The sequence below is a fragment of the Heteronotia binoei genome, chromosome 10, assembly GCF_032191835.1.
Source record: "Heteronotia binoei isolate CCM8104 ecotype False Entrance Well chromosome 10, APGP_CSIRO_Hbin_v1, whole genome shotgun sequence".
Classification (NCBI taxonomy): domain Eukaryota; kingdom Metazoa; phylum Chordata; class Lepidosauria; order Squamata; family Gekkonidae; genus Heteronotia; species Heteronotia binoei.
In genome coordinates, this window is record NC_083232.1 from 95,947,447 (window position 1) to 95,974,086 (window position 26,640).

Genomic DNA, 26,640 nt, shown 5'->3' on the forward strand with positions numbered 1-26,640 from the left:
GGGCGGAGGCGTAGCAGTATATGTGAAGGAGGTATATAATTGTGAGGAAATATGTGAATCGGAGCATGGCAGCTCAATTGAGAGTCTCTGGGCAAAAATAAAAAGTAAGAAACAACAGTGATATTATTGTGGGGGTCTGCTATAGACCACCAAGTCAGGCAGAAAACTTGGATGAGAGACTTCTACAGCAGATTGCAAAGTTCTACAAGAGAAGGGATACAGTGATCATGGGAGATTTCAATTACCCAGACATCTGTTGGAAGTCCAACTCTGCTAAAAATGAAAAGTCAAATAGATTCCTGACTTGCCTTGCTGACAAGTTCCTTTTCCAGAAAGTGAAGAAGGAAACAAGGGGATCTGCTATCTTGGATTTGATTCTCACCAACAAGGAAGAATTGATTGAAGAAGTGGAAATAGTGGGCACGCTGGGCAGTAGTGACCATGTGGTTTTGGAAATTATAGTCTTAGGGAAGGGAAAAGCTATACATAGTCAGACTTATTAGTTGGACTTCAGAAAGGCAAACTTTGATAAACTTATAACTATGATGGGTAAAATCCCATGGTCAGAAATACTTAGGAGGAAGGGGGTTCAGGAGGGGTGGGAGTTTCTTAAAAGCGAAATACTGAAAGCGCAATCACAGATGATTCCTATGAGAAGAAAAAAATGGAAAAAGCCTAAAGAAACCGAAGTGGCTCCATAAACAGCTCTCTAAAGACTTGAGAAATAAAAAGACTCCTTTAGGAATTGGAAGGAGGGCCTTATAACCAAGGATGAATATAAACAAATCACCAGTGCTTGCAGAGAAAAAGTTACGAAAGCTAAAGCTCAGTATGAACTTAGGCTGGCCAAAGATGCTAAAAACAACAAAAAAAGGGTTCTTTTCTTATGTTCAGAGTAAAAAAAAGAACAAGGCCATGGTAGGCCAATTACAAGGGCAAGAAAGTGAAATTGTAACAGGTAATGAAGAGAGGGCGAAACTGCTCAATTCCTACTTTTCCTCAGTCTTCTCTTCTGAGGGGAACGGTGCTCAACATGGCAAAAACAGAACATATAAGGAGAGTTGTCCTTGAAAGGGCAGCTGCTGTAAGAGCTCTCTTAACCCCACATACCTCACAGGGCATCTGCTGTGGGCAGGGAGGGGGAAGGTAAAGGTGACTGTGACCACTCTGAGACGCTGAGATTCAGAGTATAGGGCGGGATATAAATCTAATATCTTAATCTTCTTCTGTCTAAAGTGGAATCCTAGTTGTAACTGAGTGGTTTCATTGGCAAAGAACTTGGTGAAATTGTTACACCATGCCATGGATGTAACCCACAGAGATGATGATTAGGGTAGAGCAGTCCCTTCACCACGCGAGACAAATTCTGCTTGACTAGACTGTGCCGTCACAATGATGGCAGACGGGGATGGGTGGGGTAGGGAATCATTTTGCCAGCATCAACCATCAAGAAGGACTTCTTAAAAAGAGTTCCAAGGGCCCGTTTTCTTCCAGCTTTTTCATGAGTTTCCCCTCAAGCGTTCCAGCTCCCATCCCTTGGGCCTCCATTGCCTGCAAGCCCCTGCTAAGTTCTGGCAATGAAGAGAGGCTACTGAGAAGCAGATGTGTCTGAGCAAATTCGACATTTTAAGATTCCACATGGGCTTCATCACAACTGCAGGTTAAGTCCGTCCAGAGTCTCCCGAGGCACAGCTGAGAAACAGACCTATCTTCCGCCACTGTGAAACTGGAAGAGCTGTAGAGCTGTTCACCAAGTAGCGACCAGTCCATGACAAACTTTCCCTATCGATCTCTCATCAGTGGATAGGTAAAGGCAGTACCCTGTGCAAGCACCGAGTTGTTACTGGCCCATGGCGTGGCGTCACATCACAACATTTTCTTGGCAGACTTTTTACAGGGGGTTTGCCATTGTCTTCCCTAGTCATCTACACTTTTCCCCCAGCAAGCTTTTTACCAACCTCGGAAGGATGAAAGGCTGAGTCAACCTTGAGCCATCTCCCTAAACCCAGCTTCTGCCAGAATCGAACTCAGGTCGTGAGCTGATATTGGACTGCAGTACTGCAGCTTACTACTCTGCACCAAGGGGCTCCTATCAGTGGATAATCTCTCCACACACACACAAAAAGAGCAGATTGATTGTAAGAACATAAGAGAAGCCACGTTCCATCAGGCCAACGGCCCATCCAGTCCAACACTCTGTCACACAGTGGCAAAAAAACCCAGCGCCATCAGGAGGTCCACCAGTGGGGCCAGGACACTAGAAGCCCTCCCACTGTTGCCCCTCCCCCAAGCACCAAGAATACAGAGCATCACTGCCCCAGACAGAGAGTTCCCTGTGGCTAATAGCTACTGATGGACCTCTGCTTTTTTATCCTTTATACTGTTCCAAGGGCTGCAAGAAGAAGGTCTAAAGGGTGATGTTGCCTTCCTATGTTCCAAAATGAATACGCATGAACACACATGAAGCTGCCTTATCCTGAATAAGATCCATTGTTCCATCAAGGCCAGTATTATCTATTCAGACCGGTGGCAGCAGGTGGAGGTCTTTCATATCACTTGGTGCCTGGTCCCTTTAACTGAAGATGTCAAGGGATTGAACCGGGACCTTCCACATGAGGATTGGTTAAACATATGGAGCAGAGGTCCATCAGTGGCTGTTAGCCACAGGACATAGATGGAACTCTCTGTCTGGGGCAGTGATGCTCTGTATTCTTGGTGCTGATGAGGGGGGCAACAGTGGAGGGCTTCTAGTGTCCTGGCCCCACTGGTGGACCTCCTGAGGACATCTGGGTTTTTTTGGCCACTGTGTGACAGAGTGTTGGACTGGATAAGAACATAAGAGAAGCCATGTTGGATCAGGCCAATGGCCCATCTAGAAGTCCTCACACTGTTGCCCCTTCCAACCACCAAGAATACACCAATGGATGGGCCATTGGCCTGATCCAACATAGCTTCTCTTATGGTCTTCCCCATTCCTCATCCCCTCTGTCTTCCCTACAGAGTTCCCACAAAATGTGTTTCCTGCCAAGGTATGGTTTCATTGGGATGTACCTCCAATGAAGTCTTGGCTGCCCATGCCTAAACGCTGACAATCGTAAAGGAAAACCTGAATAAGAGGGACAGCCATGGCTCTTTGCCTTGCTGAACTCTTCAGAACGGGTACTGTGCATGTTTAGTCAAAACTGCATCAGTTTCCATTGGACTGATTTGTTTATGTTATTTCTTTTTACCATGCAGAGTTCTACCTTACCTACGTGCCATATTCCCAAGGCAACAACGTTTATAATTTCAATCAATATAGAATGTCGAAATAAACACCTAGTAGCCTGACGGGGACTGATAAGATACTGTTTTAGAACTGGTGGCTGATGTTTTCCAAACCTGTGATTGAAAAACTGATCATCTCTATTGCTAAGAACATCAGAGAAGCCATGTTGGATCAGGCCAATGGCCCATCCAGTCCAACACTCTGTCACACAGTGGCCAAAACCCCCAGGTGTCCTCAGGAGGTCCACCAGTGGGTCCAGAACAACAGAAGCCCTCCCACTGTTGCCCCCCCACAAGCACCAAGAATAAAGAGCATCACTTGCCCCAGATAGAGAGTTTCATCTATACCTTGGGGCTAATAGCCACTGATGGACCTCTGCTCCATATGTTTAGCCAATCCCTTCTTGAAGCTGTCTATGCTTGTAGCTGCCATCACCTCCTGTGGCAGTGAATTCCATGTGTTAATCACCCTTTGGGCAAAGAGGTTCTTCCTTTTATCCGTTCTGACCCAACTGCTCAGCAATTTCTTTCTCTACCTTCTCTGTCCCATGCATAATCTTGCAAACCTCTATCATGTCACCCCTCAGTTGTCATTTCTCCAATCTAAAGATACCCCAAGAGTTTTAACCTTTCTTCATAGGGAAAGCGTTCCAATCCTTTAATCATTCTAGTTGTCCTTTCCTGGACCTTTTCCAATGCTATAATATCTTATTTGAGATGTGGTGACCAGAATAGAACACAGTACTCCAAATGAGGCCATACCGTCGATTTATACAGGGGCATTATGATACTAATGCTAATAGCTAATGCTATTGGCCTTCACAGATCTCTAAGAAGGAGGTCATTCTTTCACTGGATAAGACTGCAGTATGTAACATTTTATTTATCAAGCTGAAGTACATTCATAAATATAATGGTCATGCATTAAAGTCAATCTTAGTAACATAAAGAGCAATTCATTCAATACCTGTCGGACCAGAGTTAATATCACATGCATAACTGACGTTGGACTGAGTTTTTCAGACGTGAAGAATTAGGTAGAAATGTAATGCCAGCAATTATTTTTAATTTTTGTGCGTATGTATGCCTGGAAATCATGGTTTACTTCTGATGACCTCTATTCGGGGCTTGGACAGAGATGGCTTGTATTGCCTGACTCAGCATCCTGACCCTGGTATTACTTGAAGGTCTCCCATCTAAATATTTGCCAGGATCGAACTTGCTTCCAAGATCTGACAAGATCCAGCATGCCTGTGCTATCCAGGTCTGGAAACTCTTGCAAACTTGTAGAAGTGCCTTACCGCAGGACAGGGGTGGAATTCCAGCAGGAGCTCCTTTGCATATTAGGCCACACACCCCTGATGTAGCCAATCCTCCAAGAGCTTACAAAAAAGAGCCTTGTAAGCTCTTGGAGGATTGGCTACATCAGGGTTAGGGTGGCCTAATATGCAAAGGAGCTCCTGCTGGAATTCTATCCCACCACAGGAGAAGATCCTGGACCACACCTTGAGGATCACTGCTGATTTTTAGGGGTCTCCTTTAAGATGGATAGAGAGCCCCTGTGGCACAGAGTGGTAAAGTTGCAGTACCTCAGTCAGAGCCCTCTGCTCATGACCTGAGTTCGATCCCAGCGGAAGCTGGTTCAGATAGCCAGCTCCAGGTTGACGCAGCCTTCCATCCTTCCGAGGTAGGTAAAATAAGTACCCAGCTTGCTGGGGGGAAAGTGTAGATGACTGGGGAAGGCAATGGCAAACCACCTCATAAAAAGTCTGCTGTGAAAACATTGTGAAAGCAACATCACCCCAGAGTCGGAAACAACTGGTGCTTGCACAGGGGACTACCTTTACTTTTTTAAAAGATGGATATACATCTTGAGCCAGCAGCTCTTAGGAGTGAAACCTCTCCTTCCTTGTGCTTTGTGTGGATTTGGGTTCAACCCGAAGAGTGTGCCAATCTTCAGACTCGCTCATTTTTTTACTGCACATGGCAAAAAGCACATTCTCACGTCTGACCACCTTCTACAATCAGAAGTAGCCTTTTATGATACCTGGTGGTCCGGGTAGCCCACGGTTTCCTTTTTCACCTTTTACGCCTAATGGACCACGTATGCCCCAGGAACCTGTTTGGAAAGAAATATTGGGGAAAAATAACCTCAGTTGAATAGGATTTTTTTTTTTTTTGGCAAGACAGACAGTATTAACATTACAAAACAAAATGGTTTCCCAGCACGTATTCTCCAGGGTTTACTAACTAGGATAATTCATTAGCCCTGCTTTCCAGTCTCGGGAAGTGTAACCTGACCCTCCGTAGAATAGGTATGTAACGATCTGCTAGGAGAGAAAATGTAATCCCAGTCCCATGAGGCAGTATGGTATATGATAGAGGAAAGTGCCCATCTCTCCATTCTTAACGGAGGCTTTCAAATCTTTAATCCAGAGTTTTACAAATGTTTTCTGCCATTTACTGTCAGCATCTAATGGAAAATTATATATATGGATGGGCGTGAACCACGGAAATGGAAGATCATGACATCACATGAACCACAGACCTCCCCGTTTACCAAACTGGTTCGGTTTGTCGGCTCTGAGGAAGATCCTCCCTCCCTCCTTTCTTCTGATGGCAGCTCCCCAAGGCCAGTAGAATGGAAACGGAGGGGTGGGGAGCAAGAGAAGATCTTGGAAAAACCATTTAAATGGAACGTTCCCTTTAAATGACTTTTGCAAATAGATCCTGTGCACGAGTGAAGTAATTGGGGCTCTTGATGAAAATCTCAGGAGAGGGCTCACTGGAATATATCTAAACTGTTTCTGTATAGATAGCAGAGGAAGTTGATCCATTTTTCCAGCTTTTATATCACCATCTTCTTCATCATCATCTTCTTCTATTTCTTCTTCTTCTTCTTCTTCTTCTTCTTCTTCTTCTTCTTCTTCTTCTTCTTCCGTTCCACCTGCCCTCAGCAGCTCTCTTTGAAGTGCCTCGCATTTATCTATAATTGATTGCTGTTTGTCACTTAGTAAGCTTTTAAATATCAATATTGTGTCCTCTTCAAGTTGCCATATTTCCAAAGTCACTGAATCCAGGCATGAGGGAGCACACCACTGAGTCTTTAGCTGACTCTCCTGGGTCACTTCCTCTTGGGTCATCTTCTTTCTCGATAAAGGTTTTAATTAGTCTGTTGGCAAAGACTCCAGATACCTTAATCCCATCCCAGCACAATTCTCCTTTTATTGATCAACCGAGCGGTCGATCAAGGTAAAAGACCAGGGTAAAAGTTAGCAGAACTCTTTTTTGTAAATCGATTGCTTGGAAAAGACTCAACCCCCTTCAAATTTAATCTCCATATGGGAATCTGCATATCCCAAGTGTTGAAAAGCTGCTCTTTTAGAGCCCCAGTATGCAGGGGTTGTTTTGTAGAAAAATAGGTGGTGGAGCTCCTTAGCATAGCTCCTTAGCATACGCCGCCCCCCCCCCAGCCAAAAGCAACCCGATGCAAGAAAGGAGACCCCCAGGTGAGCGAAGCCTGCTTGGGCTGGCTAGAGATCCAGCCAGCCTAAGCAGGCCTCGCTCTCCTGGGCAAACCCCCCCCCCCCCAATCAAAAGGCCAGCAAGCCACCCACCACCCAAAACCACATAAGAAGTGGAGAAAGGGTGGCGCAGGCTTATCCAGAGGTTAATGAGGGCTGCTGGGGACGTGGCAAAGCCCCTGTTGGCTGGCTGGCTGCCCACTCCCCTAATCCAGGGATTGCTATGCAGCTGCACCTACTATTCAATGGCCAAGGTAGGTGGGGAGGAATTGGGGGAACTCTCAGAAAGGTTGAGGAGCTGTGCTCCTGTGAGCTCCTGCTGAATCTGAGGCCTGCCAGTATGGCAAACTACCCTTGTACGGGTCAGATATTCAAAACCAGTGATCCTTCACTTGGCATCCATCAAACTTTTCAGAAAGTGGGTGGAACCACTGTAAAGCAGGGCTTGTTATTTGCTCTCCTCGTTCGAAAGAAAACGCTTCCCATGGCTTCAAAAATATGAGGGCTCCACTCCTGTTGCAGCCACTGTAGTATTTGGCTCTGATTCCCATGGCAACCTTTTTTGGGGGGGGCGGGGGTGCTCCCCTGTCCCACTCAAAATTCCACTGGTACCCCCAGGCTGAAAAAGGTAGGGATGTTGGGCATATTGTTGGGGAAAATCACAGTTGTCCAAGATAGAGAAGAATATAGATACTGGAGAGCTGAACAAATAAAATGCCTAATACAGTCTCAGCTTAATACTTTTCTTATTTCTCTTGCTTAGAATGTGCCTTTTCTTTTTTAAAAATCTCCCCTCTTCACACATTAAGCATCTATCTATTTTATTTTTGTGGCGTCAAGGACAGGCTATAAAGAGTGCGCTGCTGAAATTTTCTTCCCTTCATTTCCCAGCAGCGTTTGAATTAAATTCCATTCAATACCTCCTGCTACATAATAATTACATCAAAACAGAGAACAGCAGTCACAACATCTTGAGAATGCGTAGCAGGTAGGGAGGTGAAGTTCTCTAACTGGCATAGATAACAGAATACAGGGGTGAAATTCTAGCAGGAGCTCCTTTGCATATTAGGCTACACACCCCTGATGTAGCCAATCCTCCAAGAGCTTACGAAAAAGAGCCTTCTAAGCTCTTGGAGGATTGGCTACATCAGGGGTGTGTGTGGCCTAATATGCAAAAGAGCTCCAGCTAGAATTCCACCCCTGACAGAATGTATGGCTGGGAAACATTTTTTTTTTAATTTCACCTCAAAAAGTGAGTTTTGAATGGTGCTGAAAGGAGGCCATCCTTACCGTTTTTGCACACAGCTTACCTCACAGTCACAATCCTGTTCCCTCCGCAGCGTCCGGTCGGATTTCCCACCATCTGCGCCGGAGTTACAGGAAGTGCTGCAGCTTCTGCGTAGCAAACGTAAACTGGGTTTTATCAGTTTACGTTTGCTACGCAAAGGCCGCGGCACTTCCCATAACTTCGGCGCAGATGGTGGGAAATCCGACCAGACGCTGCGGAGGGAACAGGATTGTGACTGCGAGGTTAGCTGTGTGCGAAAACGGTCCCTGTAAGATTTAGTAGAGATTAATGGCAATAAATCAACCTGTTGATTATAGAGGCCTCTTTACATATTTCCTGCATATTTAATCAAAGCAAAGTGATTAACTTTGGGGTCCCCTACCTTTTTGAGCCAGTGGGTATTCTGAAACAGGTGGTGGGTGCAACCATAAAATGGCCACCATGGGAGGCGGAGCAAATGATAAAATGGCCACTGCGGGAGGCCACACACACAGAGGAAGTCCCAGAGCTTGGGACAAGTGGAACAATTCTAAAATATATACTGGGAATGAGAAGCAACAGAGAACAGCCAGATCAGCCTTTATACTAACTATGCAGCTGCCTTCTTCCTCAAGCTAGAGACGTTGGAAGCAAAAAGCCAGTTTGGTGTAGTGGTGAAGTGCGTGGACTCTTATCTGGGAGAACTGGGTTTGATTCCCCACTCCTCCACCTGCAGCTGCTGGAATGGCCTTGGGTCAGCCATAGTTCTTGTAGGAGTTGTCCTTGAAAGGGCAGCTGCTGTGAGAGCCCTCTCAGTCCCACCTACCTCACAGGGTGTCTGTTGTGGGGGGAGAAGATATGGGAGATTGTAAGCCACTCTGAGTCTCTGATTCAGAGAGAAGGGTGGGGTATAAATCTGCAGTCTTCTTCAAACCACAAAATACCCACAATGTTCCCTCTAAGCTGCAAAGTCTTGTGAGCAGAAATTCTACTTTGTGAGCTACTGGTATTAAAGTTGTGAGCTACTGTCATTAAAGTTGTGAGCCTACTGCATAAATGACTGTGCTCTGGGGCCATTTTCCCTGAGCTAAGACCAAAATGTGTGAGCTGGAGGCTAAACATCTGTGAGCTAGCTCACGCTGAGCTTCGAGGGAACACTTCCCACAGGTATCCAAATACTGCTGGGTCCTAAACTCCTGCTCCACAGAGCTGCTTCAGCCAGAAACAGAACATTTATTCTCCCACCCTGGGGAGAAAGTATGAGCATAGGATGGACAGCCATCTGCTGGGGTCAGAAATGAAGAGGCTCGGGGCAAATCCCTTAGGGCCAAACACTATCTCACTACCTAACACAGAGGTGTATTACAAAGAGAAAACAAATGATTCCTTGTTCAGAGCGGATGCCTGTAAAGTACCACACGTGGAGACGAGAGTAGGGCAACATGGGTTTATTCCATGGTACGATACAAGATGGAGAGAGAACACGCGGGCCGGCTCCCGCATATATACAGTTGCCGGACTATTCAACCTTCTGGCCGGTCCAATGTTGACCGTCCGAATTTCCCGCCACACGCTGTGATTGGCGGATTGGCGCGCCCAGCGCGGAGGCACTTGGGTGTTACTCAGTTGCCTCCGCGGCTGGGGTGGATGGGTGTTATTCTGCTATCGTGGTCTTTATGAACTGGTTGCCTTCAGTGGGCGCCATACACTACACTCCTCCCCCCTTAGTTAGTAATATAGTCCTGGAGGTAGGCGGGGGGTCGACGCTCCCGTGCAGAACGCCTCGGTGTTGCTTGTGGTGCCGGGGTTGCTTCCGCCTCTGGGGTTTCCCCGGGGGTCTGAGCGTTGGTGGGTTGTGGTTCGGGGTCCGATGGTGGGTCCGCCTCCGCCGGTGTGTGTGGCCGTGGCGTCGGTGCGGGTGTCGTTGGGCTCTCCGCGGGCCTGGCCCCCTCCCTCATTTCCAGGGGTACCTCCGGGAGGGTCCGGCGGCGTAACTGATCGATGTGCCGGTGTAGAATCTGGCCCCCCTCGGTGGAGACCTCGTAGTGGCGGGAGCCCATAACCCGTAATACCCGCCCGGCGACCCATTCTGGGCCTGCCGCGTAGTTGCGGGCGAACACCGGGTCTCCCGCGAAGAACCCCCTAGTCGCGTCTCTGACCTCTGGGGACCCGCGCACGTCTGGGGCTCGGTCGGGGTTTAGCCGATCTAGCCTCGTGGTGAGTTTGCGTCCCATGAGGAGCTCGGCTGGGCTAACCCCTGTGACTGGGTTGGGAATGACCCGGTTGTCAAAGAGGAACGCGGCTAGCCGGTGGTCCCAATCGCCCTGCACTATTCTGCCCAGGGCCTCTTTTGTTGTTCGGACCATCCGCTCGGCCTGGCCGTTGGTGGCCGGGTGGAAGGGCGCTGACCGGATGTGCCTAATGAGGTACCTCTGGAGGAACCCCTGGAAGTCCCCCGAGGTGAATGCTGCCCCGTTGTCCGAGACTATGGTGTCCGGAATACCGTGGGTGCACAGGACCTTACGTAATGCCCTAATGGCTGCAGCTGATGAAGTAGACCCTACGGGGATGACCTCTAACCATTTTGTGTATGCATCCACGATGATTAGGAAGATCTGTCCCTGGAACGGCCCAGCAAAATCAATGTGTAGCCTGGACCACGGTTTCCTGGTGGTCTCCCATCGTATAGCTGGGGCACTGGGTGGGTCCGGCCGCGACTCTTGGCATGTGCCGCACCTCCGGACCCAGTCCTCTATCTCACTGTCCATCCCCGGCCACCATACGTAACTTCTGGCCAGGGCTTTCATTCTCACGATGCCTGGGTGTGTTTCGTGGAGTGATTCCAGGACCCGTTTCTGCAGAGGGGGGGGGACCACTACCCTGCTCCCCCATAACAGGCACCCTTTGTGTGCTGCGAGTTCCTCCCTCCGCATTTCGTAGGGTTTGAACTCTTCCCCCATGTTCCCCTCTGGCCACCCCCTCACCACCAAGTTGAGCACCCGCGCTAGGGTTTTGTCTTTTCTGGTGGTTTTAGCCACCTCTGCCGCGTGGAGGGGTTGCTCCGGCAGTGACTCGATTGACATGACCTGGTGAGCTGGGGCTGGATCGGGGCCTGTGTCCGGAAGCGGCAACCGGCTGAGAGCGTCCGCGTGGCCCATTGCCTTGCCCGCCCTGTGAACCAGCGTGTAGGTGTACGAGTTAAGGAATTGATTCCATCTCAACACCCTCTGGGACAGGATTTGGGGGGTTTGTCGGTCTGGGGCCAGCAGACCCAAGAGCGGCTTATGGTCCGTAGCTATTGTGAACCGGCGCCCATATAAATAATCGTTGAATTTATGGACCCCCGCCACTATGGCCAGGGCCTCCTTGTCGATTTGCGCGTAGTTCCGTTCCGCCGAAGTCAGGGTGCGCGAGTAGTATGCGACCGGGACCTCCCGGCCATCCGGTAACTGGTGCCCCAGGACAGCGCCCACCCCGTACGGCGATGCATCGCAAGCCAGGATGACCGGGAGGCGCTCGTCGAAGTGATGCAGCACCGCGTTGGAGATGAGGACGTCCTTAACTGCCTGGAAGGCGGCGGCTTGCCTCTTCCCCCACACCCATGGAGCTTTTTTGTCCAGTAGACGGTGTAGGGGTTCGGCAAGGGCCGCCTTGTGGGGTATGAACGTGTGGTAAAAATTGAGGACCCCCAGGAAACTCTGGAGTTCCGCTTTACACGTGGGGGCAGGGGCTTGCACAATGGCCCTGGTCTTTTCTTCGGTCGGGTGGATTCCCTCTGCGTCCACTGCGAATCCCAGGAACTCCACCCGGGGCACCCCCAACATGCACTTCTCCCTCTTAACTTTCAGTCCAGCGGCTTGGAAACGGCGGAGCACCTCCCGGAGGCGGTTGCGGAATTCCTCCGGGTCCGGGGCGGCGATTAAAACATCGTCGAAAAACGGCTGGACTCCGGGGATCCCTTTAAGGAGAGCATCCATTATACTCTGGAAGATTCCCGGAGCCACGCTAACCCCGAACTGTAACCTGTTCACCCTGAACGCTCCCCTGTGGGTGACTATCGTTTGTGCCTCCGCTGTTTTGGCGTCCACCGGGAGCTGCTGGTAGGCTTGGGCCAGGTCCAGCTTCCCGAAAATCTTGGACCCCGCAAGGGCTGCCAGCACGTGGCTGACCACTGGCACCGGGTATGGGTTGTCTTGGAGCGCTTTGTTAATTGTGCACTTGTAATCTGCACATATTCGCACGTCCCCGTTGGGTTTGACCGGGGTCACTATGGGGGTTTCCCACGGGGCGTAGTCGACCGGCTCCAGGACCCCTTGGGCTACGAGGCGGTCCAATTCTGCCTCGATCTTGGGCTTCAAGGCGAAGGGAACCTGCCTTGCTTTGAGCCGGATCGGTCTGACCGTCGGGTCGAGCGGTAGGGAGATGGCCGGGCCCTTGTAGCTCCCTAGCGACCCATCAAAAACGTCGGGGAATTCTCCGCACACCCCCCCGAACCCCCCAGTAGTGGCTGTGCGCGCCACCTCTACTCTGATTCCCAGGGGGCCAAACCATGCTAGCCCCAACAGGGTGGTAAGTGGCCGCTTGACCACCAGGATGTCCAGGGGGCCTCTGAAGGACCCCCGCTCCACCTGCACCCGTGCCCACCCCGCTATTTGGACCGGGTTTTGCTGGAAGTCCCGCAATATGAAATTTGCTGGTCGCAGCTGCAACCCCTGGCCGGGCCGTAGCCTTCTCAGGGTCTCCTCCGCAATTATGGAGATGGAGGAGCCTGAGTCCACTTCCATGGTGCAGGGGGCCCCGTCTATGAGGACCGCCATCGTTATCTTGTTGGGGGTGGTGAGGGGCAAATTCAGTACCTGAAGTGAGGTGGAGGCGGTGGAGTGGGACTCTGCGGTCTCGTGGTGGGCGGTCGGTCGCTGGCAGTTGGGCTTGGTGCGGCAAGCCTGCGCTATGTGGCCGGTCTTTCCGCAGCTCCGGCAGTCCCAGGTCCGGTACTGGCAGTCCCGCCGATCGTGGGGGTCGCCGCAGCTGGCACACTTGGCCCTTTCGTTGGTGCGCTGGCTCGGTCGTTCGTTGGCTCGGGGTCGCTGTGAAGCTCGGGCGACGGATCCTGGGGCGCGTCGCGTCTGGAAAGCTTCTCCCTCGTCCTGGTGCTCGGGGTCCAGCTCCTCGTGGTGGGCGGTCTCGGTCTTTGCCCGGGGAAACGTCCGGGCGGTCCTTTCGCTCGCCACTGCCTCGCTGAAGGCTCCCTGGAGGGTGAGCTCTTCTTTGGCGAAGAGCTTTTGCTGGAGCCTTTCGTCGCGGAGGCCCCACGTGAATCTGTCGGCCAGGGTTTCTTCCAGCTGGGGAAAGTTGCAGTTCCCGGCGAGTTTTCGGAGGGCCGCCAGGTAGTCGGCGGCGGACTCACCCGCGGTCTGGTCCCGTTTGTGGAACAGGAATCTGCGAGCCACCCGTGAGGGCTGTGGTGAGAAGTGGCCCGTGAGGAGTCGGATGATCTCGTCGTAGGACTTCTCTGCCAGGCGGGCGGGCGCCGAGAGACCCTTAGCGATCTCGAACGTGGCAGGCCCGCAGACGCTTAGGAGCACATCCCGCTTCGCCCCGGCGTCGGTGATCTTGTTGGCCCGGAGATAGAACTCGACCCGTTCCGAGTAGGACTCCCAGCCCTCGGGATTGGCAGGGTCGAAGGGCTCGAGGTAGCCGGTGATTCCGCCCTGGTTGGCCATGATGGCGGCGGCGGTCGTTCGTTGCCCAGATCTCCGTCGTAGCCGATGAGGCTAGAATCCCACCTTCGTCGCCACTGTAAAGTACCACACGTGGAGACGAGAGTAGGGCAACATGGGTTTATTCCATGGTACGATACAAGATGGAGAGAGAACACGCGGGCCGGCTCCCGCATATATACAGTTGCCGGACTATTCAACCTTCTGGCCGGTCCAATGTTGACCGTCCGAATTTCCCGCCACACGCTGTGATTGGCGGATTGGCGCGCCCAGCGCGGAGGCACTTGGGTGTTACTCAGTTGCCTCCGCGGCTGGGGTGGATGGGTGTTATTCTGCTATCGTGGTCTTTATGAACTGGTTGCCTTCAGTGGGCGCCATACACTACACTCCTCCCCCCTTAGTTAGTAATATAGTCCTGGAGGTAGGCGGGGGGTCGACGCTCCCGTGCAGAACGCCTCGGTGTTGCTTGTGGTGCCGGGGTTGCTTCCGCCTCTGGGGTTTCCCCGGGGGTCTGAGCGTTGGTGGGTTGTGGTTCGGGGTCCGATGGTGGGTCCGCCTCCGCCGGTGTGTGTGGCCGTGGCGTCGGTGCGGGTGTCGTTGGGCTCTCCGCGGGCCTGGCCCCCTCCCTCATTTCCAGGGGTACCTCCGGGAGGGTCCGGCGGCGTAACTGATCGATGTGCCGGTGTAGAATCTGGCCCCCCTCGGTGGAGACCTCGTAGTGGCGGGAGCCCATAACCCGTAATACCCGCCCGGCGACCCATTCTGGGCCTGCCGCGTAGTTGCGGGCGAACACCGGGTCTCCCGCGAAGAACCCCCTAGTCGCGTCTCTGACCTCTGGGGACCCGCGCACGTCTGGGGCTCGGTCGGGGTTTAGCCGATCTAGCCTCGTGGTGAGTTTGCGTCCCATGAGGAGCTCGGCTGGGCTAACCCCTGTGACTGGGTTGGGAATGACCCGGTTGTCAAAGAGGAACGCGGCTAGCCGGTGGTCCCAATCGCCCTGCACTATTCTGCCCAGGGCCTCTTTTGTTGTTCGGACCATCCGCTCGGCCTGGCCGTTGGTGGCCGGGTGGAAGGGCGCTGACCGGATGTGCCTAATGAGGTACCTCTGGAGGAACCCCTGGAAGTCCCCCGAGGTGAATGCTGCCCCGTTGTCCGAGACTATGGTGTCCGGAATACCGTGGGTGCACAGGACCTTACGTAATGCCCTAATGGCTGCAGCTGATGAAGTAGACCCTACGGGGATGACCTCTAACCATTTTGTGTATGCATCCACGATGATTAGGAAGATCTGTCCCTGGAACGGCCCAGCAAAATCAATGTGTAGCCTGGACCACGGTTTCCTGGTGGTCTCCCATCGTATAGCTGGGGCACTGGGTGGGTCCGGCCGCGACTCTTGGCATGTGCCGCACCTCCGGACCCAGTCCTCTATCTCACTGTCCATCCCCGGCCACCATACGTAACTTCTGGCCAGGGCTTTCATTCTCACGATGCCTGGGTGTGTTTCGTGGAGTGATTCCAGGACCCGTTTCTGCAGAGGGGGGGGGACCACTACCCTGCTCCCCCATAACAGGCACCCTTTGTGTGCTGCGAGTTCCTCCCTCCGCATTTCGTAGGGTTTGAACTCTTCCCCCATGTTCCCCTCTGGCCACCCCCTCACCACCAAGTCGAGCACCCGCGCTAGGGTTTTGTCTTTTCTGGTGGTTTTAGCCACCTCTGCCGCGTGGAGGGGTTGCTCCGGCAGTGACTCGATTGACATGACCTGGTGAGCTGGGGCTGGATCGGGGCCTGTGTCCGGAAGCGGCAACCGGCTGAGAGCGTCCGCGTGGCCCATTGCCTTGCCCGCCCTGTGAACCAGCGTGTAGGTGTACGAGTTAAGGAATTGATTCCATCTCAACACCCTCTGGGACAGGATTTGGGGGGTTTGTCGGTCTGGGGCCAGCAGACCCAAGAGCGGCTTATGGTCCGTAGCTATTGTGAACCGGCGCCCATATAAATAATCGTTGAATTTATGGACCCCCGCCACTATGGCCAGGGCCTCCTTGTCGATTTGCGCGTAGTTCCGTTCCGCCGAAGTCAGGGTGCGCGAGTAGTATGCGACCGGGACCTCCCGGCCATCCGGTAACTGGTGCCCCAGGACAGCGCCCACCCCGTACGGCGATGCATCGCAAGCCAGGATGACCGGGAGGCGCTCGTCGAAGTGATGCAGCACCGCGTTGGAGATGAGGACGTCCTTAACTGCCTGGAAGGCGGCGGCTTGCCTCTTCCCCCACACCCATGGAGCTTTTTTGTCCAGTAGACGGTGTAGGGGTTCGGCAAGGGCCGCCTTGTGGGGTATGAACGTGTGGTAAAAATTGAGGACCCCCAGGAAACTCTGGAGTTCCGCTTTACACGTGGGGGCAGGGGCTTGCACAATGGCCCTGGTCTTTTCTTCGGTCGGGTGGATTCCCTCTGCGTCCACTGCGAATCCCAGGAACTCCACCCGGGGCACCCCCAACATGCACTTCTCCCTCTTAACTTTCAGTCCAGCGGCTTGGAAACGGCGGAGCACCTCCCGGAGGCGGTTGCGGAATTCCTCCGGGTCCGGGGCGGCGATTAAAACATCGTCGAAAAACGGCTGGACTCCGGGGATCCCTTTAAGGAGAGCATCCATTATACTCTGGAAGATTCCCGGAGCCACGCTAACCCCGAACTGTAACCTGTTCACCCTGAACGCTCCCCTGTGGGTGACTATCGTTTGTGCCTCCGCTGTTTTGGCGTCCACCGGGAGCTGCTGGTAGGCTTGGGCCAGGTCCAGCTTCCCGAAAATCTTGGACCCCGCAAGGGCTGCCAGCACGTGGCTGACCACTGGCACCGGGTATGGGTTGTCTTGGAGCGCTTTGTTAATTGTGCACTTGTAATCTGCACATATTCGCACGTCCCCGTTGGGTTTGACCGGGGTCACTATGGGGGTTTCCCACGGGGCGTAGTCGACCGGCTCCAGGACCCCTTGGGCTACGAGGCGGTCCAATTCTGCCTCGATCTTGGGCTTCAAGGCGAAGGGAACCCGCCTTGCTTTGAGCCGGATCGGTCTGACCGTCGGGTCGAGCGGTAGGGAGATGGCCGGGCCCTTGTAGCTCCCTAGCGACCCATCAAAAACGTCGGGGAATTCTCCGCACACCCCCCCGAACCCCCCAGTAGTGGCTGTGCGCGCCACCTCTACTCTGATTCCCAGGGGGCCAAACCATGCTAGCCCCAACAGGGTGGTAAGTGGCCGCTTGACCACCAGGATGTCCAGGGGGCCTCTGAAGGACCCCCGCTCCACCTGCACCCGTGCCCACCCCGCTATTTGGACCGGGTTTTGCTGGAAGTCCCGCAATATGAAATTTGCTGGTCGCAGCTGCAACCCCTGGCCGGGCCGTAGCCTTCTCAGGGTCTCCTCCGCAATTATGGAGATGGAGGAGCCTGAGTCCACTTCCATGGTGCAGGGGGCCCCGTCTATGAGGACCGCCATCGTTATCTTGTTGGGGGTGGTGAGGGGCAAATTCAGTACCTGAAGTGAGGTGGAGGCGGTGGAGTGGGACTCTGCGGTCTCGTGGTGGGCGGTCGGTCGCTGGCAGTTGGGCTTGGTGCGGCAAGCCTGCGCTATGTGGCCGGTCTTTCCGCAGCTCCGGCAGTCCCAGGTCCGGTACTGGCAGTCCCGCCGATCGTGGGGGTCGCCGCAGCTGGCACACTTGGCCCTTTCGTTGGTGCGCTGGCTCGGTCGTTCGTTGGCTCGGGGTCGCTGTGAAGCTCGGGCGACGGATCCTGGGGCGCGTCGCGTCTGGAAAGCTTCTCCCTCGTCCTGGTGCTCGGGGTCCAGCTCCTCGTGGTGGGCGGTCTCGGTCTTTGCCCGGGGAAACGTCCGGGCGGTCCTTTCGCTCGCCACTGCCTCGCTGAAGGCTCCCTGGAGGGTGAGCTCTTCTTTGGCGAAGAGCTTTTGCTGGAGCCTTTCGTCGCGGAGGCCCCACGTGAATCTGTCGGCCAGGGTTTCTTCCAGCTGGGGAAAGTTGCAGTTCCCGGCGAGTTTTCGGAGGGCCGCCAGGTAGTCGGCGGCGGACTCACCCGCGGTCTGGTCCCGTTTGTGGAACAGGAATCTGCGAGCCACCCGTGAGGGCTGTGGTGAGAAGTGGCCCGTGAGGAGTCGGATGATCTCGTCGTAGGACTTCTCTGCCAGGCGGGCGGGCGCCGAGAGACCCTTAGCGATCTCGAACGTGGCAGGCCCGCAGACGCTTAGGAGCACATCCCGCTTCGCCCCGGCGTCGGTGATCTTGTTGGCCCGGAGATAGAACTCGACCCGTTCCGAGTAGGACTCCCAGCCCTCGGGATTGGCAGGGTCGAAGGGCTCGAGGTAGCCGGTGATTCCGCCCTGGTTGGCCATGATGGCGGCGGCGGTCGTTCGTTGCCCAGATCTCCGTCGTAGCCGATGAGGCTAGAATCCCACCTTCGTCGCCACTGTAAAGTACCACACGTGGAGACGAGAGTAGGGCAACATGGGTTTATTCCATGGTACGATACAAGATGGAGAGAGAACACGCGGGCCGGCTCCCGCATATATACAGTTGCCGGACTATTCAACCTTCTGGCCGGTCCAATGTTGACCGTCCGAATTTCCCGCCACACGCTGTGATTGGCGGATTGGCGCGCCCAGCGCGGAGGCACTTGGGTGTTACTCAGTTGCCTCCGCGGCTGGGGTGGATGGGTGTTATTCTGCTATCGTGGTCTTTATGAACTGGTTGCCTTCAGTGGGCGCCATACACTACACTCCTCCCCCCTTAGTTAGTAATATAGTCCTGGAGGTAGGCGGGGGGTCGACGCTCCCGTGCAGAACGCCTCGGTGTTGCTTGTGGTGCCGGGGTTGCTTCCGCCTCTGGGGTTTCCCCGGGGGTCTGAGCGTTGGTGGGTTGTGGTTCGGGGTCCGATGGTGGGTCCGCCTCCGCCGGTGTGTGTGGCCGTGGCGTCGGTGCGGGTGTCGTTGGGCTCTCCGCGGGCCTGGCCCCCTCCCTCATTTCCAGGGGTACCTCCGGGAGGGTCCGGCGGCGTAACTGATCGATGTGCCGGTGTAGAATCTGGCCCCCCTCGGTGGAGACCTCGTAGTGGCGGGAGCCCATAACCCGTAATACCCGCCCGGCGACCCATTCTGGGCCTGCCGCGTAGTTGCGGGCGAACACCGGGTCTCCCGCGAAGAACCCCCTAGTCGCGTCTCTGACCTCTGGGGACCCGCGCACGTCTGGGGCTCGGTCGGGGTTTAGCCGATCTAGCCTCGTGGTGAGTTTGCGTCCCATGAGGAGCTCGGCTGGGCTAACCCCTGTGACTGGGTTGGGAATGACCCGGTTGTCAAAGAGGAACGCGGCTAGCCGGTGGTCCCAATCGCCCTGCACTATTCTGCCCAGGGCCTCTTTTGTTGTTCGGACCATCCGCTCGGCCTGGCCGTTGGTGGCCGGGTGGAAGGGCGCTGACCGGATGTGCCTAATGAGGTACCTCTGGAGGAACCCCTGGAAGTCCCCCGAGGTGAATGCTGCCCCGTTGTCCGAGACTATGGTGTCCGGAATACCGTGGGTGCACAGGACCTTACGTAATGCCCTAATGGCTGCAGCTGATGAAGTAGACCCTACGGGGATGACCTCTAACCATTTTGTGTATGCATCCACGATGATTAGGAAGATCTGTCCCTGGAACGGCCCAGCAAAATCAATGTGTAGCCTGGACCACGGTTTCCTGGTGGTCTCCCATCGTATAGCTGGGGCACTGGGTGGGTCCGGCCGCGACTCTTGGCATGTGCCGCACCTCCGGACCCAGTCCTCTATCTCACTGTCCATCCCCGGCCACCATACGTAACTTCTGGCCAGGGCTTTCATTCTCACGATGCCTGGGTGTGTTTCGTGGAGTGATTCCAGGACCCGTTTCTGCAGAGGGGGGGGGACCACTACCCTGCTCCCCCATAACAGGCACCCTTTGTGTGCTGCGAGTTCCTCCCTCCGCATTTCGTAGGGTTTGAACTCTTCCCCCATGTTCCCCTCTGGCCACCCCCTCACCACCAAGTCGAGCACCCGCGCTAGGGTTTTGTCTTTTCTGGTGGTTTTAGCCACCTCTGCCGCGTGGAGGGGTTGCTCCGGCAGTGACTCGATTGACATGACCTGGTGAGCTGGGGCTGGATCGGGGCCTGTGTCCGGAAGCGGCAACCGGCTGAGAGCGTCCGCGTGGCCCATTGCCTTGCCCGCCCTGTGAACCAGCGTGTAGGTGTACGAGTTAAGGAATTGATTCCATCTCAACACCCTCTGGGACAGGATTTGGGGGGTTTGTCGGTCTGGGGCCAGCAGACCCAAGAGCGGCTTATGGTCCGTAGCTATTGTGAACCGGCGCCCATATAAATAATCGTTGAATTTATGGACCCCCGCCACTATGGCCAGGGCCTCCTTGTCGATTTGCGCGTAGTTCCGTTCCGCCGAAGTCAGGGTGCGCGAGTAGTATGCGACCGGGACCTCCCGGCCATCCGGTAACTGGTGCCCCAGGACAGCGCCCACCCCGTACGGCGATGCATCGCAAGCCAGGATGACCGGGAGGCGCTCGTCGAAGTGATGCAGCACCGCGTTGGAGATGAGGACGTCCTTAACTGCCTGGAAGGCGGCGGCTTGCCTCTTCCCCCACACCCATGGAGCTTTTTTGTCCAGTAGACGGTGTAGGGGTTCGGCAAGGGCCGCCTTGTGGGGTATGAACGTGTGGTAAAAATTGAGGACCCCCAGGAAACTCTGGAGTTCCGCTTTACACGTGGGGGCAGGGGCTTGCACAATGGCCCTGGTCTTTTCTTCGGTCGGGTGGATTCCCTCTGCGTCCACTGCGAATCCCAGGAACTCCACCCGGGGCACCCCCAACATGCACTTCTCCCTCTTAACTTTCAGTCCAGCGGCTTGGAAACGGCGGAGCACCTCCCGGAGGCGGTTGCGGAATTCCTCCGGGTCCGGGGCGGCGATTAAAACATCGTCGAAAAACGGCTGGACTCCGGGGATCCCTTTAAGGAGAGCATCCATTATACTCTGGAAGATTCCCGGAGCCACGCTAACCCCGAACTGTAACCTGTTCACCCTGAACGCTCCCCTGTGGGTGACTATCGTTTGTGCCTCCGCTGTTTTGGCGTCCACCGGGAGCTGCTGGTAGGCTTGGGCCAGGTCCAGCTTCCCGAAAATCTTGGACCCCGCAAGGGCTGCCAGCACGTGGCTGACCACTGGCACCGGGTATGGGTTGTCTTGGAGCGCTTTGTTAATTGTGCACTTGTAATCTGCACATATTCGCACGTCCCCGTTGGGTTTGACCGGGGTCACTATGGGGGTTTCCCACGGGGCGTAGTCGACCGGCTCCAGGACCCCTTGGGCTACGAGGCGGTCCAATTCTGCCTCGATCTTGGGCTTCAAGGCGAAGGGAACCCGCCTTGCTTTGAGCCGGATCGGTCTGACCGTCGGGTCGAGCGGTAGGGAGATGGCCGGGCCCTTGTAGCTCCCTAGCGACCCATCAAAAACGTCGGGGAATTCTCCGCACACCCCCCCGAACCCCCCAGTAGTGGCTGTGCGCGCCACCTCTACTCTGATTCCCAGGGGGCCAAACCATGCTAGCCCCAACAGGGTGGTAAGTGGCCGCTTGACCACCAGGATGTCCAGGGGGCCTCTGAAGGACCCCCGCTCCACCTGCACCCGTGCCCACCCCGCTATTTGGACCGGGTTTTGCTGGAAGTCCCGCAATATGAAATTTGCTGGTCGCAGCTGCAACCCCTGGCCGGGCCGTAGCCTTCTCAGGGTCTCCTCCGCAATTATGGAGATGGAGGAGCCTGAGTCCACTTCCATGGTGCAGGGGGCCCCGTCTATGAGGACCGCCATCGTTATCTTGTTGGGGGTGGTGAGGGGCAAATTCAGTACCTGAAGTGAGGTGGAGGCGGTGGAGTGGGACTCTGCGGTCTCGTGGTGGGCGGTCGGTCGCTGGCAGTTGGGCTTGGTGCGGCAAGCCTGCGCTATGTGGCCGGTCTTTCCGCAGCTCCGGCAGTCCCAGGTCCGGTACTGGCAGTCCCGCCGATCGTGGGGGTCGCCGCAGCTGGCACACTTGGCCCTTTCGTTGGTGCGCTGGCTCGGTCGTTCGTTGGCTCGGGGTCGCTGTGAAGCTCGGGCGACGGATCCTGGGGCGCGTCGCGTCTGGAAAGCTTCTCCCTCGTCCTGGTGCTCGGGGTCCAGCTCCTCGTGGTGGGCGGTCTCGGTCTTTGCCCGGGGAAACGTCCGGGCGGTCCTTTCGCTCGCCACTGCCTCGCTGAAGGCTCCCTGGAGGGTGAGCTCTTCTTTGGCGAAGAGCTTTTGCTGGAGCCTTTCGTCGCGGAGGCCCCACGTGAATCTGTCGGCCAGGGTTTCTTCCAGCTGGGGAAAGTTGCAGTTCCCGGCGAGTTTTCGGAGGGCCGCCAGGTAGTCGGCGGCGGACTCACCCGCGGTCTGGTCCCGTTTGTGGAACAGGAATCTGCGAGCCACCCGTGAGGGCTGTGGTGAGAAGTGGCCCGTGAGGAGTCGGATGATCTCGTCGTAGGACTTCTCTGCCAGGCGGGCGGGCGCCGAGAGACCCTTAGCGATCTCGAACGTGGCAGGCCCGCAGACGCTTAGGAGCACATCCCGCTTCGCCCCGGCGTCGGTGATCTTGTTGGCCCGGAGATAGAACTCGACCCGTTCCGAGTAGGACTCCCAGCCCTCGGGATTGGCAGGGTCGAAGGGCTCGAGGTAGCCGGTGATTCCGCCCTGGTTGGCCATGATGGCGGCGGCGGTCGTTCGTTGCCCAGATCTCCGTCGTAGCCGATGAGGCTAGAATCCCACCTTCGTCGCCACTGTAAAGTACCACACGTGGAGACGAGAGTAGGGCAACATGGGTTTATTCCATGGTACGATACAAGATGGAGAGAGAACACGCGGGCCGGCTCCCGCATATATACAGTTGCCGGACTATTCAACCTTCTGGCCGGTCCAATGTTGACCGTCCGAATTTCCCGCCACACGCTGTGATTGGCGGATTGGCGCGCCCAGCGCGGAGGCACTTGGGTGTTACTCAGTTGCCTCCGCGGCTGGGGTGGATGGGTGTTATTCTGCTATCGTGGTCTTTATGAACTGGTTGCCTTCAGTGGGCGCCATACACTACACTCCTCCCCCCTTAGTTAGTAATATAGTCCTGGAGGTAGGCGGGGGGTCGACGCTCCCGTGCAGAACGCCTCGGTGTTGCTTGTGGTGCCGGGGTTGCTTCCGCCTCTGGGGTTCCCCGGGGGTCTGAGCGTTGGTGGGTTGTGGTTCGGGGTCCGATGGTGGGTCCGCCTCCGCCGGTGTGTGTGGCCGTGGCGTCGGTGCGGGTGTCGTTGGGCTCTCCGCGGGCCTGGCCCCCTCCCTCATTTCCAGGGGTACCTCCGGGAGGGTCCGGCGGCGTAACTGATCGATGTGCCGGTGTAGAATCTGGCCCCCCTCGGTGGAGACCTCGTAGTGGCGGGAGCCCATAACCCGTAATACCCGCCCGGCGACCCATTCTGGGCCTGCCGCGTAGTTGCGGGCGAACACCGGGTCTCCCGCGAAGAACCCCCTAGTCGCGTCTCTGACCTCTGGGGACCCGCGCACGTCTGGGGCTCGGTCGGGGTTTAGCCGATCTAGCCTCGTGGTGAGTTTGCGTCCCATGAGGAGCTCGGCTGGGCTAACCCCTGTGACTGGGTTGGGAATGACCCGGTTGTCAAAGAGGAACGCGGCTAGCCGGTGGTCCCAATCGCCCTGCACTATTCTGCCCAGGGCCTCTTTTGTTGTTCGGACCATCCGCTCGGCCTGGCCGTTGGTGGCCGGGTGGAAGGGCGCTGACCGGATGTGCCTAATGAGGTACCTCTGGAGGAACCCCTGGAAGTCCCCCGAGGTGAATGCTGCCCCGTTGTCCGAGACTATGGTGTCCGGAATACCGTGGGTGCACAGGACCTTACGTAATGCCCTAATGGCTGCAGCTGATGAAGTAGACCCTACGGGGATGACCTCTAACCATTTTGTGTATGCATCCACGATGATTAGGAAGATCTGTCCCTGGAACGGCCAGCAAAATCAATGTGTAGCCTGGACCACGGTTTCCTGGTGGTCTCCCATCGTATAGCTGGGGCACTGGGTGGGTCCGGCCGCGACTCTTGGCATGTGCCGCACCTCCGGACCCAGTCCTCTATCTCACTGTCCATCCCCGGCCACCATACGTAACTTCTGGCCAGGGCTTTCATTCTCACGATGCCTGGGTGTGTTTCGTGGAGTGATTCCAGGACCCGTTTCTGCAGAGGGGGGGGGACCACTACCCTGCTCCCCCATAACAGGCACCCTTTGTGTGCTGCGAGTTCCTCCCTCCGCATTTCGTAGGGTTTGAACTCTTCCCCCATGTTCCCCTCTGGCCACCCCCTCACCACCAAGTCGAGCACCCGCGCTAGGGTTTTGTCTTTTCTGGTGGTTTTAGCCACCTCTGCCGCGTGGAGGGGTTGCTCCGGCAGTGACTCGATTGACATGACCTGGTGAGCTGGGGCTGGATCGGGGCCTGTGTCCGGAAGCGGCAACCGGCTGAGAGCGTCCGCGTGGCCCATTGCCTTGCCCGCCCTGTGAACCAGCGTGTAGGTGTACGAGTTAAGGAATTGATTCCATCTCAACACCCTCTGGGACAGGATTTGGGGGGTTTGTCGGTCTGGGGCCAGCAGACCCAAGAGCGGCTTATGGTCCGTAGCTATTGTGAACCGGCGCCCATATAAATAATCGTTGAATTTATGGACCCCCGCCACTATGGCCAGGGCCTCCTTGTCGATTTGCGCGTAGTTCCGTTCCGCCGAAGTCAGGGTGCGTGAGTAGTATGCGACCGGGACCTCCCGGCCATCCGGTAACTGGTGCCCCAGGACAGCGCCCACCCCGTACGGCGATGCATCGCAAGCCAGGATGACCGGGAGGCGCTCGTCGAAGTGATGCAGCACCGCGTTGGAGATGAGGACGTCCTTAACTGCCTGGAAGGCGGCGGCTTGCCTCTTCCCCCACACCCATGGAGCTTTTTTGTCCAGTAGACGGTGTAGGGGTTCGGCAAGGGCCGCCTTGTGGGGTATGAACGTGTGGTAAAAATTGAGGACCCCCAGGAAACTCTGGAGTTCCGCTTTACACGTGGGGGCAGGGGTTTGCACAATGGCCCTGGTCTTTTCTTCGGTCGGGTGGATTCCCTCTGCGTCCACTGCGAATCCCAGGAACTCCACCCGGGGCACCCCCAACATGCACTTCTCCCTCTTAACTTTCAGTCCAGCGGCTTGGAAACGGCGGAGCACCTCCCGGAGGCGGTTGCGGAATTCCTCCGGGTCCGGGGCGGCGATTAAAACATCGTCGAAAAACGGCTGGACTCCGGGGATCCCTTTAAGGAGAGCATCCATTATACTCTGGAAGATTCCCGGAGCCACGCTAACCCCGAACTGTAACCTGTTCACCCTGAACGCTCCCCTGTGGGTGACTATCGTTTGTGCCTCCGCTGTTTTGGCGTCCACCGGGAGCTGCTGGTAGGCTTGGGCCAGGTCCAGCTTCCCGAAAATCTTGGACCCCGCAAGGGCTGCCAGCACGTGGCTGACCACTGGCACCGGGTATGGGTTGTCTTGGAGCGCTTTGTTAATTGTGCACTTGTAATCTGCACATATTCGCACGTCCCCGTTGGGTTTGACCGGGGTCACTATGGGGGTTTCCCACGGGGCGTAGTCGACCGGCTCCAGGACCCCTTGGGCTACGAGGCGGTCCAATTCTGCCTCGATCTTGGGCTTCAAGGCGAAGGGAACCCGCCTTGCTTTGAGCCGGATCGGTCTGACCGTCGGGTCGAGCGGTAGGGAGATGGCCGGGCCCTTGTAGCTCCCTAGCGACCCATCAAAAACGTCGGGGAATTCTCCGCACACCCCCCCGAACCCCCAGTAGTGGCTGTGCGCGCCACCTCTACTCTGATTCCCAGGGGGCCAAACCATGCTAGCCCCAACAGGGTGGTAAGTGGCCGCTTGACCACCAGGATGTCCAGGGGGCCTCTGAAGGACCCCCGCTCCACCTGCACCCGTGCCCACCCCGCTATTTGGACCGGGTTTTGCTGGAAGTCCCGCAATATGAAATTTGCTGGTCGCAGCTGCAACCCCTGGCCGGGCCGTAGCCTTCTCAGGGTCTCCTCCGCAATTATGGAGATGGAGGAGCCTGAGTCCACTTCCATGGTGCAGGGGGCCCCGTCTATGAGGACCGCCATCGTTATCTTGTTGGGGGTGGTGAGGGGCAAATTCAGTACCTGAAGTGAGGTGGAGGCGGTGGAGTGGGACTCTGCGGTCTCGTGGTGGGCGGTCGGTCGCTGGCAGTTGGGCTTGGTGCGGCAAGCCTGCGCTATGTGGCCGGTCTTTCCGCAGCTCCGGCAGTCCCAGGTCCGGTACTGGCAGTCCCGCCGATCGTGGGGGTCGCCGCAGCTGGCACACTTGGCCCTTTCGTTGGTGCGCTGGCTCGGTCGTTCGTTGGCTCGGGGTCGCTGTGAAGCTCGGGCGACGGATCCTGGGGCGCGTCGCGTCTGGAAAGCTTCTCCCTCGTCCTGGTGCTCGGGGTCCAGCTCCTCGTGGTGGGCGGTCTCGGTCTTTGCCCGGGGAAACGTCCGGGCGGTCCTTTCGCTCGCCACTGCCTCGCTGAAGGCTCCCTGGAGGGTGAGCTCTTCTTTGGCGAAGAGCTTTTGCTGGAGCCTTTCGTCGCGGAGGCCCCACGTGAATCTGTCGGCCAGGGTTTCTTCCAGCTGGGGAAAGTTGCAGTTCCCGGCGAGTTTTCGGAGGGCCGCCAGGTAGTCGGCGGCGGACTCA

General features: G+C 56.0%; 1 protein-coding gene across 1 annotated transcript in view; it reads right to left on the minus strand.

Annotated features, from left to right (window-relative positions):
* Window positions 1–26,640, minus strand: part of COL15A1 (collagen type XV alpha 1 chain) — a 339,567-nt gene that overhangs the window by 46,760 nt on the left and 266,167 nt on the right. The window contains exon 32 of the mRNA XM_060247740.1: window positions 5,315–5,386. Within this exon, the coding sequence (XP_060103723.1) occupies window positions 5,315–5,386 (72 nt within the window). The remainder of the gene's footprint in view (window positions 1–5,314; window positions 5,387–26,640) is intronic.